General features: G+C 50.1%; 1 protein-coding gene across 3 annotated transcripts in view; it reads left to right on the plus strand.

Moving 5' to 3' along the window:
- The window catches only part of LOC139233174 (adenylate kinase isoenzyme 1-like), a 220,494-nt gene that overhangs the window by 163,954 nt on the left and 41,805 nt on the right, over positions 1-14,735 (plus strand). For all 3 annotated transcript variants that reach the window (XM_070863777.1, XM_070863778.1, XM_070863781.1), the window contains one exon: positions 10,658-10,697. In XM_070863777.1, coding sequence (XP_070719878.1) covers positions 10,658-10,697 — 40 coding nt within the window. The remainder of the gene's footprint in view (positions 1-10,657; positions 10,698-14,735) is intronic.

The raw sequence follows: 14,735 nt of genomic DNA on the forward strand, positions 1-14,735 counted from the left end.
TGGTCAAAGAGGTAGATTTTAAGGAGCGTCTTAAAGGAGGAAAGAGAGGTAGAGAGACGGAAAGATTTAGGGAGAGAGTTCCACAACTTGGGGCCCAGGCAGCTGAAGGCACAGCCACCAATAGTGGAGTGATTATAATCAGGGATGCTCAGGGGGGCAGAATTAGAGGAGCGCAGACATCTTGGGGGGTTGTGAGGCTGAAGGAGGTGACAGAGATCGGGAGGGGGCATGACCACGGAGGGATTTGTAAACGAGGATGAGAATTTTTAAATGGAGGCGTTGCTTAATCAGGAGCCAATGTAGGTCAGCGAGCACAGGGGGTGATGGGCGAGCGGGACTTGGTACGAGTTAGGACGCGGGCTGTCGAGTTTTGGGTTACCTCTAGTTTACGTAGGGTAGAATGTGAGAGGCCGGCGTCAGCAAAAATAACTCGAATCATCGGTGGGTGATGGGGGCAGGATAAGCTCGTCGATCAACCCCTGCTGCACAACGCACGTTAACTTCCAAATGTTGCCGGTGCAGTCGGTCACCTGGGGCTTGACGGAGCTGCGACAGAATCGTATGTGGCTCAGGAGATTGTCTACCCCAGACCTAGGCTGCAGCCACCAGTCGATCAGAAGAACATAAGAAATAGGAGCAGGAGTAGGCCATTCGGCCCTTCGAGCCATTCAGTGAGATCATGGCTGATCTTCCACCTCAACCCCACTTTCCTGTACTGTCCCCCTTTAGCCCTTGATTCCCCGGATATCCAGGTCTGCCCAGAGTGCTGCATGTTGAAGGAGCCCAGACAGAGCGAGGGGGAGGGGCTGCAGAGTCAGCTGAATGCTTCCCATCTCACTCTTTGGAAAAGGCCACCCGGAGTTTTCAGTCAAATCTGATCACACCAGCTGTCCAACTCGGTGATTTAATCAGCGGGTTTTAATAAACTTAGCAGGTGGCAACGAGAGGCAGGCACCTGCTGCTGGTAACCTTATCTATAATCGCGCGCCTGAGCATGTAGGTTGGGAATCCTAAACCTCCGACTGACTGTTACCTTTCGCACTCCCTGAGTGACTGTTAAATGAACCGGCTCGGGACAAATCTTGTCCCGTGGCTTCTTGTGTGTCGAATGTGCCCTGCCCAGCTGGTCCACTGCCGTTCCTAAAGGGAATTGAAAAAATGCCATTCGGGTCACGATAAAGCGGGGGCAGTTGTGTTGCGCCTTGCCGCCCCTGGAGCCTGTGCGTGTCTCTGAACAAGTCCAGGCAGATGTTAAAACGCCGAGGGAGGGAGCCAGCGTTCCAAGCTCAGTCGTGCCGACGGAGGGGAAGGAGTGGCTCACCAGGGGCTCGCGTCAAAATCCTTTTATCGATGCAAGATGTTGCTGTGCCTGCTCTGTCCCGTTGTTGCTGAGGCTCACTCCAGGATGACGTTGGTTGTAGGCGCGGAACAGGCTCCTGGCTTCTTGGGGACAGGTAATAATACCAGCGAGGCATTGGGGTAACCAATAAGGGAAGGGGAGGGGGGGGGAAGTACAGTTAGCAGTTACATCCACACTCGATGGCTCAGTTAGCCTCCAGCTTCTCCCCACCTCTAAGTGCTGCACCTGGCTTTGACATAAGAATTAGGAGCAGGAGTAGGCCATACGGCCCCTCGAGCCTGCTCCGCCATTCAACAAGATCATGGCTGATCCATTTCGCTGCCTGCTCCCCATAATCTCTTATCCCCTTATCATTTAAGAAACTGTTTATTTCTGTCTTAAATTTATTCAATGTCCCAGCTTCCACAGCTCTCTGAGGCAGCGAATTTCACAGATTTACAGCCCTCTGAGAGAAGAAATTACTCCTCATCTCTGTTTTAAATGGGCGGCCCCTTATTCTAAGATCATGCCCTCTAGTTCTAGTCTCCCTTATCAGTGGAAACATCCTCTCTGCATCCACCTTGTCAAGCCCCCTCATAATCTTATACGTTTCAATAAGATCACCTCTCATTCTTCTGAATTCCAATGAGTAGAGGCCCAACCTACTCAACCTTTCCTCATAAGTCAACCGCCTCATCCCCGGAATCAACCGAGTGAACCTTCTCTGAACTGCCACCAAAGCAAGTGTATCCTTTCGTAAATATGGAAACCAAAACTGCACGCAGTGTTCCAGGTGTGGCCTCACCAATACCTTGTATAGCTGTAGCAAGACTTCCCTGCTTTTATACTCTTCTAACTCAACTCCACTTTCCTGCCCGCTCCTGATATCCGAGGATTCCTTTCGTATCCAAAAATCTGTCGATCTCGGTCTTGAATATGCTCAAAGACTGTCGGGCCGAAATTGTCCTCTGCCCCACATGGGACAACCTACCGCTTGTTTTCGTGGATTCACCGCCCCAGTCGATGGGGGAGGTGTTTCACGTGGTTTTGCCCTCTCTTCCCCCTCCGCCAGTGCCGGGGCGGTGAAGTGCGGCAGCCTCGGGGCTGGTGTCGTGGATGAGCAGGCGGATGCCGGCGGTCTTATGAGCACCCGCTGACCATGTCAGCGCGACGCTTATGACGTCAGCACGAGGCGCGGACATGCCACGTCGCGCTGACGCGTAACAACATCCCTTCCCTTCAGTTAAAGGGAAGGTGCCACTGCGAGCCCTGCAACCACTTCAGTGGCGCCCCCCCTGGGCCAACGGGGAGGGTTTCGGCCGGGGCCAGCGGCTCGGCACCCAAGAGGGCGGGGAGCGGGGGGGGGGGGGAGGGGGGGGGAGTGCCAGGCTGCCAGTTGGTGACCCGGCCGAACCCGTGGCCGCCATTGTCGGGCCGACTTCGGAGTCGGCCAACAATTAAAATTGAATGGCAGCCACGGCAACGCGCCCTCCCCTTTAAGGGCGGACGCGCCGCCCAGCTACGCACAGCTTCCCGCCGGGAAAAGCTGTCGGAGGCACCGCTCCACTCCCGCGGGGCAATTTCCCTCACCGGTCGGAAAGGGGGTCGCTGCCGGGCGTTAAGGCGTCAGTGCCTGGGAACACGAGCGGGGCGGTCGCCTAAACTGCCCCAAATATAAAGGAGGGCATTTAGAAAATGGCGGTCCCTGTGGGGACAGTTTCGGCCCCTGAGCCTCCACAGACCTCTGGAGGTAGAGAATTCCAAAGATTCACCACCCTCTGAGTGAAGACGTTTCTCGTCATCTCAGTCCTAAATGGCCGACCCCTTATTCTGAGACTATGACCCCTGGTTCTAGATTCCCCAGCCAGGGGGAAACATCTTCCCTGCATCTACCCTGTCAAGCCCTGGAAGAATTTTGTATGTTTCAATGAGATCACCTCTCATTCTATATAGGCCTAGTCTACTCAATCTCTCCGCATAGGACAATCCCCCCACATCCCAGGAATCAGTCTGTGAACTTTGGTTGTACTCCCTCAATAACAAGTCTTTCTCTTTCTCTCTCTCTCTCTATCGCTCTCTCTTATTCTCTAACTTTATCTCTCTCGCTCTCAACTTTATCTCTTTTCCCCCAAATTTAACTCTCTCTTTCTCTCCGTCTCTATCTTTCTCTCTTTATCTTTCTCTCTTTCTTCTTTATCTCTACCTCTCTTTCTCTTTCTCTCAGACTTTCTCTCTTTTCCCAAGTTACTGCTGTCAGCTTCTACCCTCTTCCCAATCCCGGAACACTGCTCCCCGCTTTTATCCTCTCTTTCTCTCGCCCACATAGTGCTGCCCCAACTTCTGCCCTCGCCTCCCCAAAGTGCTGCTTCCAGTTTCTACCGTCTCTCCCCCTTCCTCTCAAAGGGCTTCTCCTGGTTTCTCCACTCTTCCTTACCACCCCCTTGAGATACTGGTCCTGGCTCCTTCCCTCTCTTCAACGCCTGCCAAACGCACTGTTCTTGTAATAGAGTTCTCCCTAGTGGACTACTGCTCCACCTAGTGGACTACTGATGTTGTGCAACTACTGATATCAATAATAAAGGATCATGTGGCAAGTCACATGATGGCAGTTTTTAGTTGAGCCATCTTGTGCAGTGTGCCTCTTAGTGATGTCGTGACGATATATCACATTTCTTACCTGCCCCATTCCTTTCTCCATCCTCCCCTACCCTCCAAGACTGCTGCTCCCGAGCACCTCCCGCTGAGGTTCCTGCTGCAATTGATGGTGTTCTACACGTTGGGCAGTGGTTCCCGTGGCAACGCCTGTCCCGCAGTGCCAATCACAGCAGGAGTGCCTGCTGTTCGGAATTCAGAAGAGATGCTTGAGGGGGCCTATCCCACGCTGATTTTGCTCCACAAACGCCTTGCCGACAAGAGCAGGTCAGAGGCTGGGTATTCTGCGGCGAGTGTCTCACCTCCTGACTCCCCAAAGCCTTTCCACCATCTACAAGGCACAAGTCAGGAGTGTGATGGAAGACTCTCCACTTGCCTGGGTGAGTGCAGCTCCAACAACACCCCAGAAGCTCGACACCATCCGGGACAAAGCAGCCCGCTCGATCGGCACCCCATCCACCACCTTCAACATTCACTCCCTCCACCACCGGCGCCCCCTGGCTGCAGTGTGTACCATCTACAAGATGCACTGCAGCAACTCGCCAAGGCTTCTTCAACAGCACCTCCCAAACCCGCGACCTCTACCACCTAGAAGGACAAGGGCAGCAGGCGCATGGGAACACCACCACCTCCATGTTCCCCTCCAAGTTACACACCATCCAGACTTGGAAATATATCGGTCATTCCGTCATCGTCGCTGGGTCACAATCCTGGAACTCCCTCCCTAACAGCACTGTGGGAGCACCTTCACCACACGGACTGCAGCGGTTCAAAAAGGCGGCTCACCACCACCTTCTCAAGGGCAATTAGGGATGGGCATCAAATGCAAGCCATGCCAGCGATGCCCACATCCCCAGAATTAATTTTTGAAAAAGCTGATTGTCTGCATCTGTGTAACTGGGCAGGAACACGGGCGTAATCATCATAGGCGGTCCCTCGTATCGAGGATGACTTGCTTCCACACCAAAAAGGGATGAGTTCACAGGTGTTTCAATGAAGGACCTAATATTCCAGGTCCCGAACTACATGTTGGAGGGTGGAAGATGCCTGTGCGTGGATTTTTTTTACATGTGGTGACCGTTGTACACCAGCCACCACACGGGCTTGGGCAGAGCTCGGTCTTGGTCTAGTGGCAAGGATTAACCAAGGCAACTGGAGACCAGCTCTGCTGCACGGACCCAGTGCGCACACATATCGCAGTGTGGGCTGGCCCGTGCTGCCCCTGGGCCCTCGCCTCTGCTGCGCCCCGAACTCACGCACCTCCTGGGCCCCGTTCACGTCGCTCCATGATCACTCACCGCTCCTGCTGTGTCTGCCCACGCTCCAATCAGCGAGCTGGACCTTGGTAATGTCCAATCCAGTCTTCCTCTTCACAGCCGTCGCTCTCCAGCACGCGCTGTATCTTGAAGTGATACACTCCTTTGAAGGCCCGGACCTGCAAGGACTCTCACCCGAGTGAGAGTGTTCCAGCGTACTGACTGTGGAAAGAGCTTTAACCAGTTACAAAGTTTCTTTGGTGACCTTTTTTAAGAACATAGGAAATAGGAGCAGGAGTAGGCCCTATGGCCTCTCGAGCCTGCTCCGCCATTCAATAAGATCATGACTGATCATCAATCCCAACTCCATTTCCCCGCCCGACCTCCATGTCCCTTGCTTCCCCTAGACTCCAAAAATGTAACTATCTCAGCCTTAACGTCTCATCCGAAAGACAGCACCCCCTCAGCAGCATCAGCCCAAGTCCCTGAAGTGGGACCCGAACCCTCAGCCCCCTGACCCAGAGGCGAGAGTGCTGCCCACTGACACACAGCTGACGCACAGCTGATAGAGTTCAAATATATAAATAAGTAATAACATTTATTTTTTCTGCCTATTAAAACGCTGATGAAAGCAGGCCTTATGCTTGCTGTTACCGGGCGTAAGAGGTTGAAGGACATTCGCTGGGCAAGAGTTGGGCAAATTGCCCAGATTTCCAACCGCGAAGACAAGGGAGTTACTGAATATGGCAAATTCTGTTTTATTGCACGGGATTCCGGGATTTTCCTCCGCGTTTTGCGGACTTCTTTCTGCAATCCCATTTTCTATTTCTAATTAGCCCCACTGACACACAGTGACTGAATGAGTCACATTCTGTTTGTAGTAACCAAAGTTTCAAGGATTGTACTCTGTAGTTCCATCCACTTTATTCCCTCGGGAAAACAATAAATCAGCGATTAACTTCAATGCCCAGTTAGTGGTAGGAATGTGGAACTCACTACCACAAGGGAGTGGTTGAGGCGAGTAGCATCGCATAGATGCATTTAAGGGGAAGCTGGACAAATAGAAGGACATGCTGTTGGGGTTAGATGTAGCAGGGTGGGAGGAGGCTTGTGTGGAGCATAAACACAGGCACGGACCACAGGTATGCTCACAGATTTGAAGAGCTGTTGAGGCATCGGAGGGACTGGAGTACATCATCACCCCCGGCAACCAGATTTTAATTTGATTTAAGTTTCAGTCAAAGTTTTATTTGGACATTTGTGGGTTCTAGTGCCCTTGCCAAAAGGGGGCACTTGATTTAAATGTTCTATCAAAATAGTTGGAGAGCTGTTGAGTTGGGAGTGGCTTTGCCAGTCACTTAATGTTCACAAGACTCAATAAAATCCCGGTCAGTTGGGTCTCGTTCACCCACGATGAGGCAGGTGGTTGTGGGCCTGGTGGATGAACTGGTAATGTGTAGTGTGATTGTTAAACCTTTGCTAATAAACCAACTAGGAATTGAAGGTAATATCTCCAAGTTTGCAGATGACACTAAGCTGGGTGGTAGTGCGAGCTGTGAGGAGGATGCTAAGAGTCTGCGGGGGGACTTGGACAGGTTAGGTGAGTGGGTAAATGCATGGCAGATGCAGTATAACCTGGATAAATGTAAGATTATCCATTTTTGGTGGCAAAAACAGGAAGGCAGATTATTATCTGAATGGTGACAGATTAGTAAAAGGGGAGGTGCAAAGAGACCTGGGTGTCATGGTACATCAGTCATTGAAGGTAGGCATGCAGGTACAGCAGGCAGTAAAGAAAGCAAATGGCATGTTGGCCTTCATAGCGAGGGGATTTGAGTATAGGAACGGGGAGGTCTTGCTGCAGTTGTACAGGGCCTTGGTGAGACCACACCTTGAATATTGTGTTCAGTTTTGGACTCCTAATCTGAGGAAGGACGTGCTTGCTATTGAGGGAGTGCAGCGAAGGTTCACCAGACTGATTCCTGGAATAGCAGGACTGACATATGAGGAAAGACTGGATCGGCTAGGCTTATATTCACTGGAATTTAGAAGAATGAGAGGGGATCTCATAGAAACTTATAAGATTCTGACAGGACTGAACAGGTTAGATGCAGGAAGAATGTTCCCAATGTTGGGGAAGTCCAGAACCAGGGGTCACACTATAAAGATAAGTGGTAAGCCATTTAGGTCCGAGATGAGGAGAAACTTTTTCACCCAGAGAATTGTGAACCTGTGGAATTCTCTACCACAGAAAGTTGTTGAGGCCAGTTTGTTGGACATATTCAAAAGGGAGTTAGATGTGGCCCTTACGCCTAAAGGGATCAGGGGGTATGGAGAGAAGGCAGGGATGGGGTACTGAAGTTGCATGATCAACCATGATCATATTGAATGGTGGTGCAGACTCGAAGGGCCAAATGGCCTGCTCCTGCACCTATTTTCTATGTTTCTAACTAGTTCTTAATAGCAATGTGTTGCTATGAATTCTTAAGCAAAGAACCCACGAAGCAAATATATTCCACATGTATTGATACTTGTTGTGTGCAGTTTTTGTTTAGTCGTTTCTGGGTGGTGGGCATTGCTGGCATTTATTGCCCATCCCGAATTGCCCTTGAGGTGGAGGCAGTGGTGAGACGCCTTCTTGAACCGCTTGTGGTGAAGGTGCTCCCACAGTGCTGTCAGGGAGAGAGTTCCAGGATTTTGACCGAAGGAACGGCCGATATATTTCCAAGTCAGGATGGTGTGTGACTTGGAGGGGAATGTGGAGATGGTGGTGTTCCCATGCCCCTGCTGCCCTTGTCCCTCTAGGGGGTAGAGGTCGCTGGTTTGGAAGGAGCTGTCAGAGTAAAACTCCCTTCTATCACTCAGAAACTTGTCTTGGACTAAGTTGACTCTTGTTAGGGTCGCGAACTCTGGTTGGACATATTCCCGGAGGATTGATCACATGACTTTTCAATACCAATTGGAATGTTGACCAGCTCTTTATTACCCAATTGGATGAATCCTGACTCCTTTTTCTCATCTCCAATATTTCCATAACTAATAAATGAAAGTGTTCAAAGATACTGAAAAGGAACATTTGTTTGAAATGCCCGATTATTTTTCTGCTGTATTGATCGCAGCCGTGTCCAGGGGATTCATTTTCAACACCTCGAGACTCCTGGCTGGATTTTCGGTACTGCTAATTTCGGGGCGTTAATGGCGGCAGGGCGGTAAAGTTTGCGCCCGGGAACAGTTTGCGCCTCAGTCAGCAAAATTGGGCAGCTGGCCCCTGAGTGTGGGGCGGGGTGGTAAGGGGGGGCGTTGCACACCTCTCTCAGGACGGTAGGCCGGCTGAGCAAACGAAAATCTCGAGCTAAACAGCTGGCCTCGGAGCACTATAAGAGAGGCCTAGAGAGAAAAAACCTGAAAAAAACCCACCAAAAACATTCCCAATAAATAACTCCCTTCACCACAACATAAATCGCAAACCCCCCACCCACCCCCCATAAAACAATCACACTTACCTGAGGTCGACATTACTCACCTGACTCCGGCTGCTACAGCCCAGACCACCCGCGTTCACAGGCGGTCCCAGCAGGGGGCGCTCTACGGGAGGGGGGGGGTCACGGATCGCGCAGGAGCCAAAAATCGAACCGGTGTCGCAACCAGGGGCATTGCACACTGGCTCGACTCTTCCGGGCGGTAACACCGGCCCCGAAAACCCCGGCGGGGCGCTGGATGCTGGCCGCCTGCCCGTTGGAGCTCGCCGCCACCATTGCCGCCCCCTCCGGGGCAAAAACAGAGGCGGACAGCACTGAAACATCCAGTGCTCCGTCTTCAATGCCCAGAGACTCGAGGACAATCCTGGAGGGTTGGCATGGCAACCCAACCCTTGTCCAACTCTTACAATTTGATATAGGATTTACCATTTTCACACAATTTACAATCACAGAATGATACAGCACAGAAAGAGGCCATTCGGCCCATCGTGCCCGAGCCGTCTATCCTATACACCTCGCTAAGATCACCTCTCGGATGTCTCCATTCGAGGCTAAAAAACTCAATCTTCTCCAGTCTTCCCCTCATAACTCAGATCTCCAGGCCTCGGGTTCAGCCTGCGTTGCATGGGCTGACTCAATTGGAGAAGTACGAAAGGGAAAAAGTAGCAGGCGGGTGTCTTCTGTCCACCAGAAAATTAAATTGGGTGCCATGATAAAATGTAAGGTTGAGGAGTGGGATTTTTCAATGGAAGGGTTGAGGAGGGGGATTTTTTTTTTGTAAATTGCAGGGACTTTAGCTCCCAGAGTGCACTGCTGACATGCGACACATGCCCAGTGAGCACAGCTCTGCAGGCATGGGGGCCTTTGCTCGGCTTCTGCACACAAACCAGGAGCTGGAGTTGAGCATTGGCCTCGACAGCAAGGAGGAGAGTGGCTGAGGTGCCTCGTCGGAGACAACACTTGTCGAAAAGCAGAGTATTTTTTAAATGGAGAGAGATTGGGAAATGTTGGTGTTCAAAGGGACCTGGGTGTCCTTGTACACAAATCACGGAAAGTTAACATGTAGGTACAGCAAGCAAGAAAGCAAATGGTATGTTGGCCTTTATTCTAAGAGGATTTGAGTATAAGGGAAAAGATGTCATACTGCAATTATATAGGGCCCTGGTGAGACCGCACTTGGAATATTGTGTACAGTTTTGGTCTCCTTACCTAAGGAAGGATATACTTGCCATTGAGGGAGTGCAACAAAGGTTCACCAGACTGATTCCTGGGATGGGAGGGGATTGTCCTATGAGGAGAGATTGAGTAGACTAAGCCTATATTCTCTAGAGTTTAGAAGAATGAGCAGTGATCTCATTGAAACATACAAAATTCTTACAGGGCTTGACAGGGTAGATGCAGTGAGGATGTTTCCCCTGGCTGGAGAATCTAGAGCCAGGGGTCACAGTCTCAGAATAAGGTGTCGGCCATTTAGGACTGAGATGAGGAGACATTTCTTCACTCGGGGGTGGTGAATCTTTGGAATTCTCTACCCCAGAGGGCTGTGGAGGCTCAGTCGTTGATTATATTCAAGGCAGAGAATGGTAGATTTTTGGATATTAAGGGAATCAAGGGATATGGGAACAGTGCAGGAAAGTGGAGTTGAGGTAGAAGATCAGCCATGATCTCACTGAATGGCGGGCCAGGCTCGAGGGGCCGGATGGCCTACTCCTGCTCCTAATTCTTATGTAATTGCCCAGAGTTGTTGCTTTGAACCTCTCGATGTGCCGCAGCGTGGATGTGTCAGCACAGACTGCTTCAAGCCCCCCCCCAACCCCCCCCCCCCCAACCACGCAATAGCCAATCGATTGCAGAATTCATAAAATAAATGCTCCTGTTATTTACAGGGGGAAAATATAAAGTCCTTTTTTTCTTTTCTTCTTCTGTTTTAGATTGAAGGATCGTCACCCTCAGAAGAGATTGCAATGTCAGGTAATGGCTCCAGTTCTGCAGAAATCCTGATTGGGACAGCGCAGGAGTGAAATGTTACTGACGGAAAAGTGATTGTCTTGCTGAGCCTGTCACACGCTCTGTGGGAATGGTAGCACAGTGGTTCTGTTACTGGACTAGTAAACCAGAGGCCTGGACTCATGATCTGGGGACACGAGTTCAAATCCCACCACAGCAGCTGGGGAATTTAAATTCAACTAAATAAGAGTATCAATAATGGTGACCATGAAATTATCTATATTAATGACTTGGATGAAGGGACTGAGTGTAATGTAGCCAAGTTGGCTGATGATACAAAGCTGGGTGGGAAAGCAAATTGTGAGGAGGACACAAACAATCTGCAACGGGATATAGATAGGCTAAGTGAGTGGGTAAACATTTGGCAGATGGAGTAGAATGTGGGGAAAATGTGAGGTTATCCACTTTGGCAATAAAAAATAGAAAAGCAAATTATAATTTAAATGGAGAAAAATTGCAAAGTGCTGCAGTACAGAGGGACCTGGGGGTCCTTGTGCATGAAACACAAAAAGTTAGTATGCAGGTATATCATCATCATAGGCAGTCCCTTGAAATCGAGGAAGACTTGGTTCCACTCTAAAACTGAGTTCTGAAGTGACTGAACAGTCCAATAGGGGAATTACAGTCTCTGTCACAGGTGGGACAGGTTTACCGCATGCTCTCGGCGATGAGAATCGAGGTGCTCAGCGTCCTCCCAGATGCTCTTCCTTCACTTAGGGTGGTCTTTGGCCAGGACAAGTCCTACAGCAAGTAATCAGGAAGACAAAGGGGATAGAGTATAAAAGCAGCGAAGTCCTGCTACAACTGTACAGGGTATTGGTGAGGCCACACCTGGAGTACTGCGTGTAGTTTTGGTCTCCATATTTAAGGAAGAATATACTTGCATTGGAGGCTGTTCAGAGAAGGTTCACTAGGTTGATTCCGGAGATGAGGGGGTTGACTTATGAAGATAGGTTGAGCAGGTTGGGCCTATACTCATTGGAGTTCAGAAGAATGAGAGGTGATCGTATTGAAACTTATAAGATAATGAGGGGGCTCAACAAGGTGGATGCAGAGAGGATATTTCCACTCATAGGGGAAACTAAAACAATGCTGCTGGTTGCAACACCGGTGCGAGTTTTGACTTCATCCCGACCCTAGAGGATATAGTCTTAGAATAAGGTGTGGCCCATTTAAAACTGAGATGAGGAGAAGTTGCTTCTCTCAGAAGGTTGTAAATCGATGGAATTCTCTGCCCCAGAGAGCTGTGGAGGCTGGGTCATTGAATAAATTTAAGGCGGAGATAGACAGATTTTTGAGCGATAAGGGAAGTGGAGCTGAGTCCACGATCAGATCAGCCATGATCTTATTGAATGGTGGAGCAGGCTTGAGGGCCAAATGGCCTAATCCTGCTCCTAGTTCTTATGTTCTTATGATTGTCGTAATAACCCATCGGTTTCACTAATGTCCTATTAGGGAAGGAAATCTGCCGTCCTTACCCGGTCTGGCCTGTATGTGACTCCAGACCCACAGCCCTCTGAAATGGACTAGCGAGCCACTCAAGGCAATAAATACTGGCCTTGCCGGCGATGCCCACATCCTGTGACTGAATTTTTGAAAACTCTGATCATCTTCGCATTTAATCATAGAAATTTACAGCACGGAAGGAGGCCATTTCGGCCCATCGTGTCCGTGCCGGCCGACAAAGAGCTATCCAGCCTAATCCCACTTTCCATCTCTTGGTCCGTAGCCCTGTAGGTTACGGCTCTTTAAGTGCACATCCAAATACTTTTTAAATGTGGTGAGGGTTTCTGACTCTACCACCCTTTCAGGCAGTGAGTTCCAGACCCCCACCACCCTCTGGGTGATAGAAATTCCACTCAAATCCCCTCTAAACATCCTCCCAATTACTTTAAATCTATCCCCCCTGGTTGTTGACCGCTTTGCTAAAGGAAATAGGTCCTTCCTATCCATTCTATCTCAGCCCCATATAATTTTATGCACTTTGGATCCCTATTTAAACGAACGGCCCCTCTTGCCGGGGGCTGTGTTTCCACGACCGCTGGTTCCTGCCACTGGCTATTGATCGAGCGCGAGCCTGGAAACTGACCACGGGGTGCACTTCACAGCCGAGCCTGCTCCTGGTCCCATCGTCGCCCGTCACCCACACACGTGCACTTTACAGCTGGAGTCACTCAAATAGCGATCGGGGGAGGGAACCCCGTCTGGTTTTAACCCTCGATGGCCCAGGTGCGTTGAGGCCCAATTGCAGCGCTCCTGTCACTGGCTGAGGTCAGCGGAGTGAGCAGAAACTATATATACATTTTTTTTTAAAAAGCAAAACCCTTGCATTTACGTAGCGCCTTTCGCGGCTTCGGGACGTCCCATTGTTTTTCACAGCCAATGAAGTACTTTTTGTAGTGTAGGAATGTGGGAAATGCAAAAGCCAATCCGGGGACAGCAAGCTCCCACAGACGCCCATGTGATAATGAGCAGATCATCTAATTTAGGTGATGTTGTTTGAGGGATAAATATTGGCCGGGACACCGGGGATAACTCCCCTGCTCTTCTTCGAAATAGTGCCACGGGATCTTTTACATCCACCTGAGAGGGTTTAACGTGGGTTAGTATGGATGTTGATTTTAAGAAGGGTTCTATAAAACTTACAGACAGGCACCCCTCCCGTCACCACTTACACACACTATGGGGATGCCTCCCTGTGAAATCCTTTGGCTGTTGGATATGTTTGGCAGTTTTGCTGACACCAGAGGGAAGGATTGCTCTGGGCAATAGCCACGTCATAAATGCACTCAAAAAGAAGTGTGTTTGCGACATTACTGCACATCATGGGCTGAGCTGTCCTTCACCCTCAGAGAGAGAGAGCCATACAATAGACCTGTATACGTGTAATGTATTTGCTTCATGGGTTCTTTGCTTAAGAATTCATAGCAACACATTGCTATTAAGAACTAGTTGGTTTATTAACCGAAAGGTTTAACAATCACACTACACATTACCAGTTCATCCACTCGGCTCAAGACTGCATACCTCATCGTGGATGACCCAGACCCAACTGGCTGGGGTTTTATTGAGTCTTGTGAAGATCACCTGACTGGCTAAGCCACTCACCATGCAACCGCTGTACAAACCTGTGCGGCAGCTCATTGGACAGCCCTCACAGATCAGACCACTGCCACCAGAAACATGCCCACTTTAAGATTAAAAAAGTGAGCCTCTTGATGTGGTCGCTGTCACTGACATGCCAACATCGTTGTGTCACTGCACTCTACACCCATTTAGTAAAACGTTACACACGCTCTCTTACCGGATGTAACAGTGCGGGTGGGGGGTTGGTTTAATGTCAAATTATAAAAAGGTTTGAAACCATAGCTTACCACAGCTTCCTCCATGTAACTCGAGCACTTCCTGAAATAACCTCAGCTGCAGGGAGGAACTAGTCTTTGATTATCCTTCGGGACTCTGTTCAAAATCATGTGACATTTTCTGCATGGTAATTGTTTACTGTAAAAACTGTCAATCGACAATGTGGGAATGTGTCACAGCACCCTGTGATCACAGCACCGCCCGATAGGTGACAGACAGCCCTATAGCACCCCCCCCCCCACCCCACCCCACCCCAGACCAGGCCCTCAAAACTGCCACCAAGCTCATGGTCTACAGGGCTGCAGTAATACCCGCCCTCCTGTACGGCTCAGAGACATGGACCATGTACAGTAGACACCTCAAGTCGCTGGAGAACTACCACCAACGATGTCTCCGCAAGAGCCTACAAATCCCCTGGGAGGACAGACGCAGCAACATTAGTGTCCTCGACCAGGCCAACATCCCCAGTATTGAAGCACTGACCACACTCGATCAGCTCCGCTGGGCAGGCCACATAGTTCGCATGCCAGACACGAGACTCCCAAAGCAAGCGCTCTATTTGGAACTCACGGCAAACGAGCCAAAGGTGGGCAGCGGAAACATTGCAAGGACACCCTCAAAGCCTCCCTGATAAAGTGC

This window comes from Pristiophorus japonicus, chromosome 20 (assembly GCF_044704955.1).
Source record: "Pristiophorus japonicus isolate sPriJap1 chromosome 20, sPriJap1.hap1, whole genome shotgun sequence".
Lineage (NCBI taxonomy): Eukaryota > Metazoa > Chordata > Chondrichthyes > Pristiophoridae > Pristiophorus > Pristiophorus japonicus.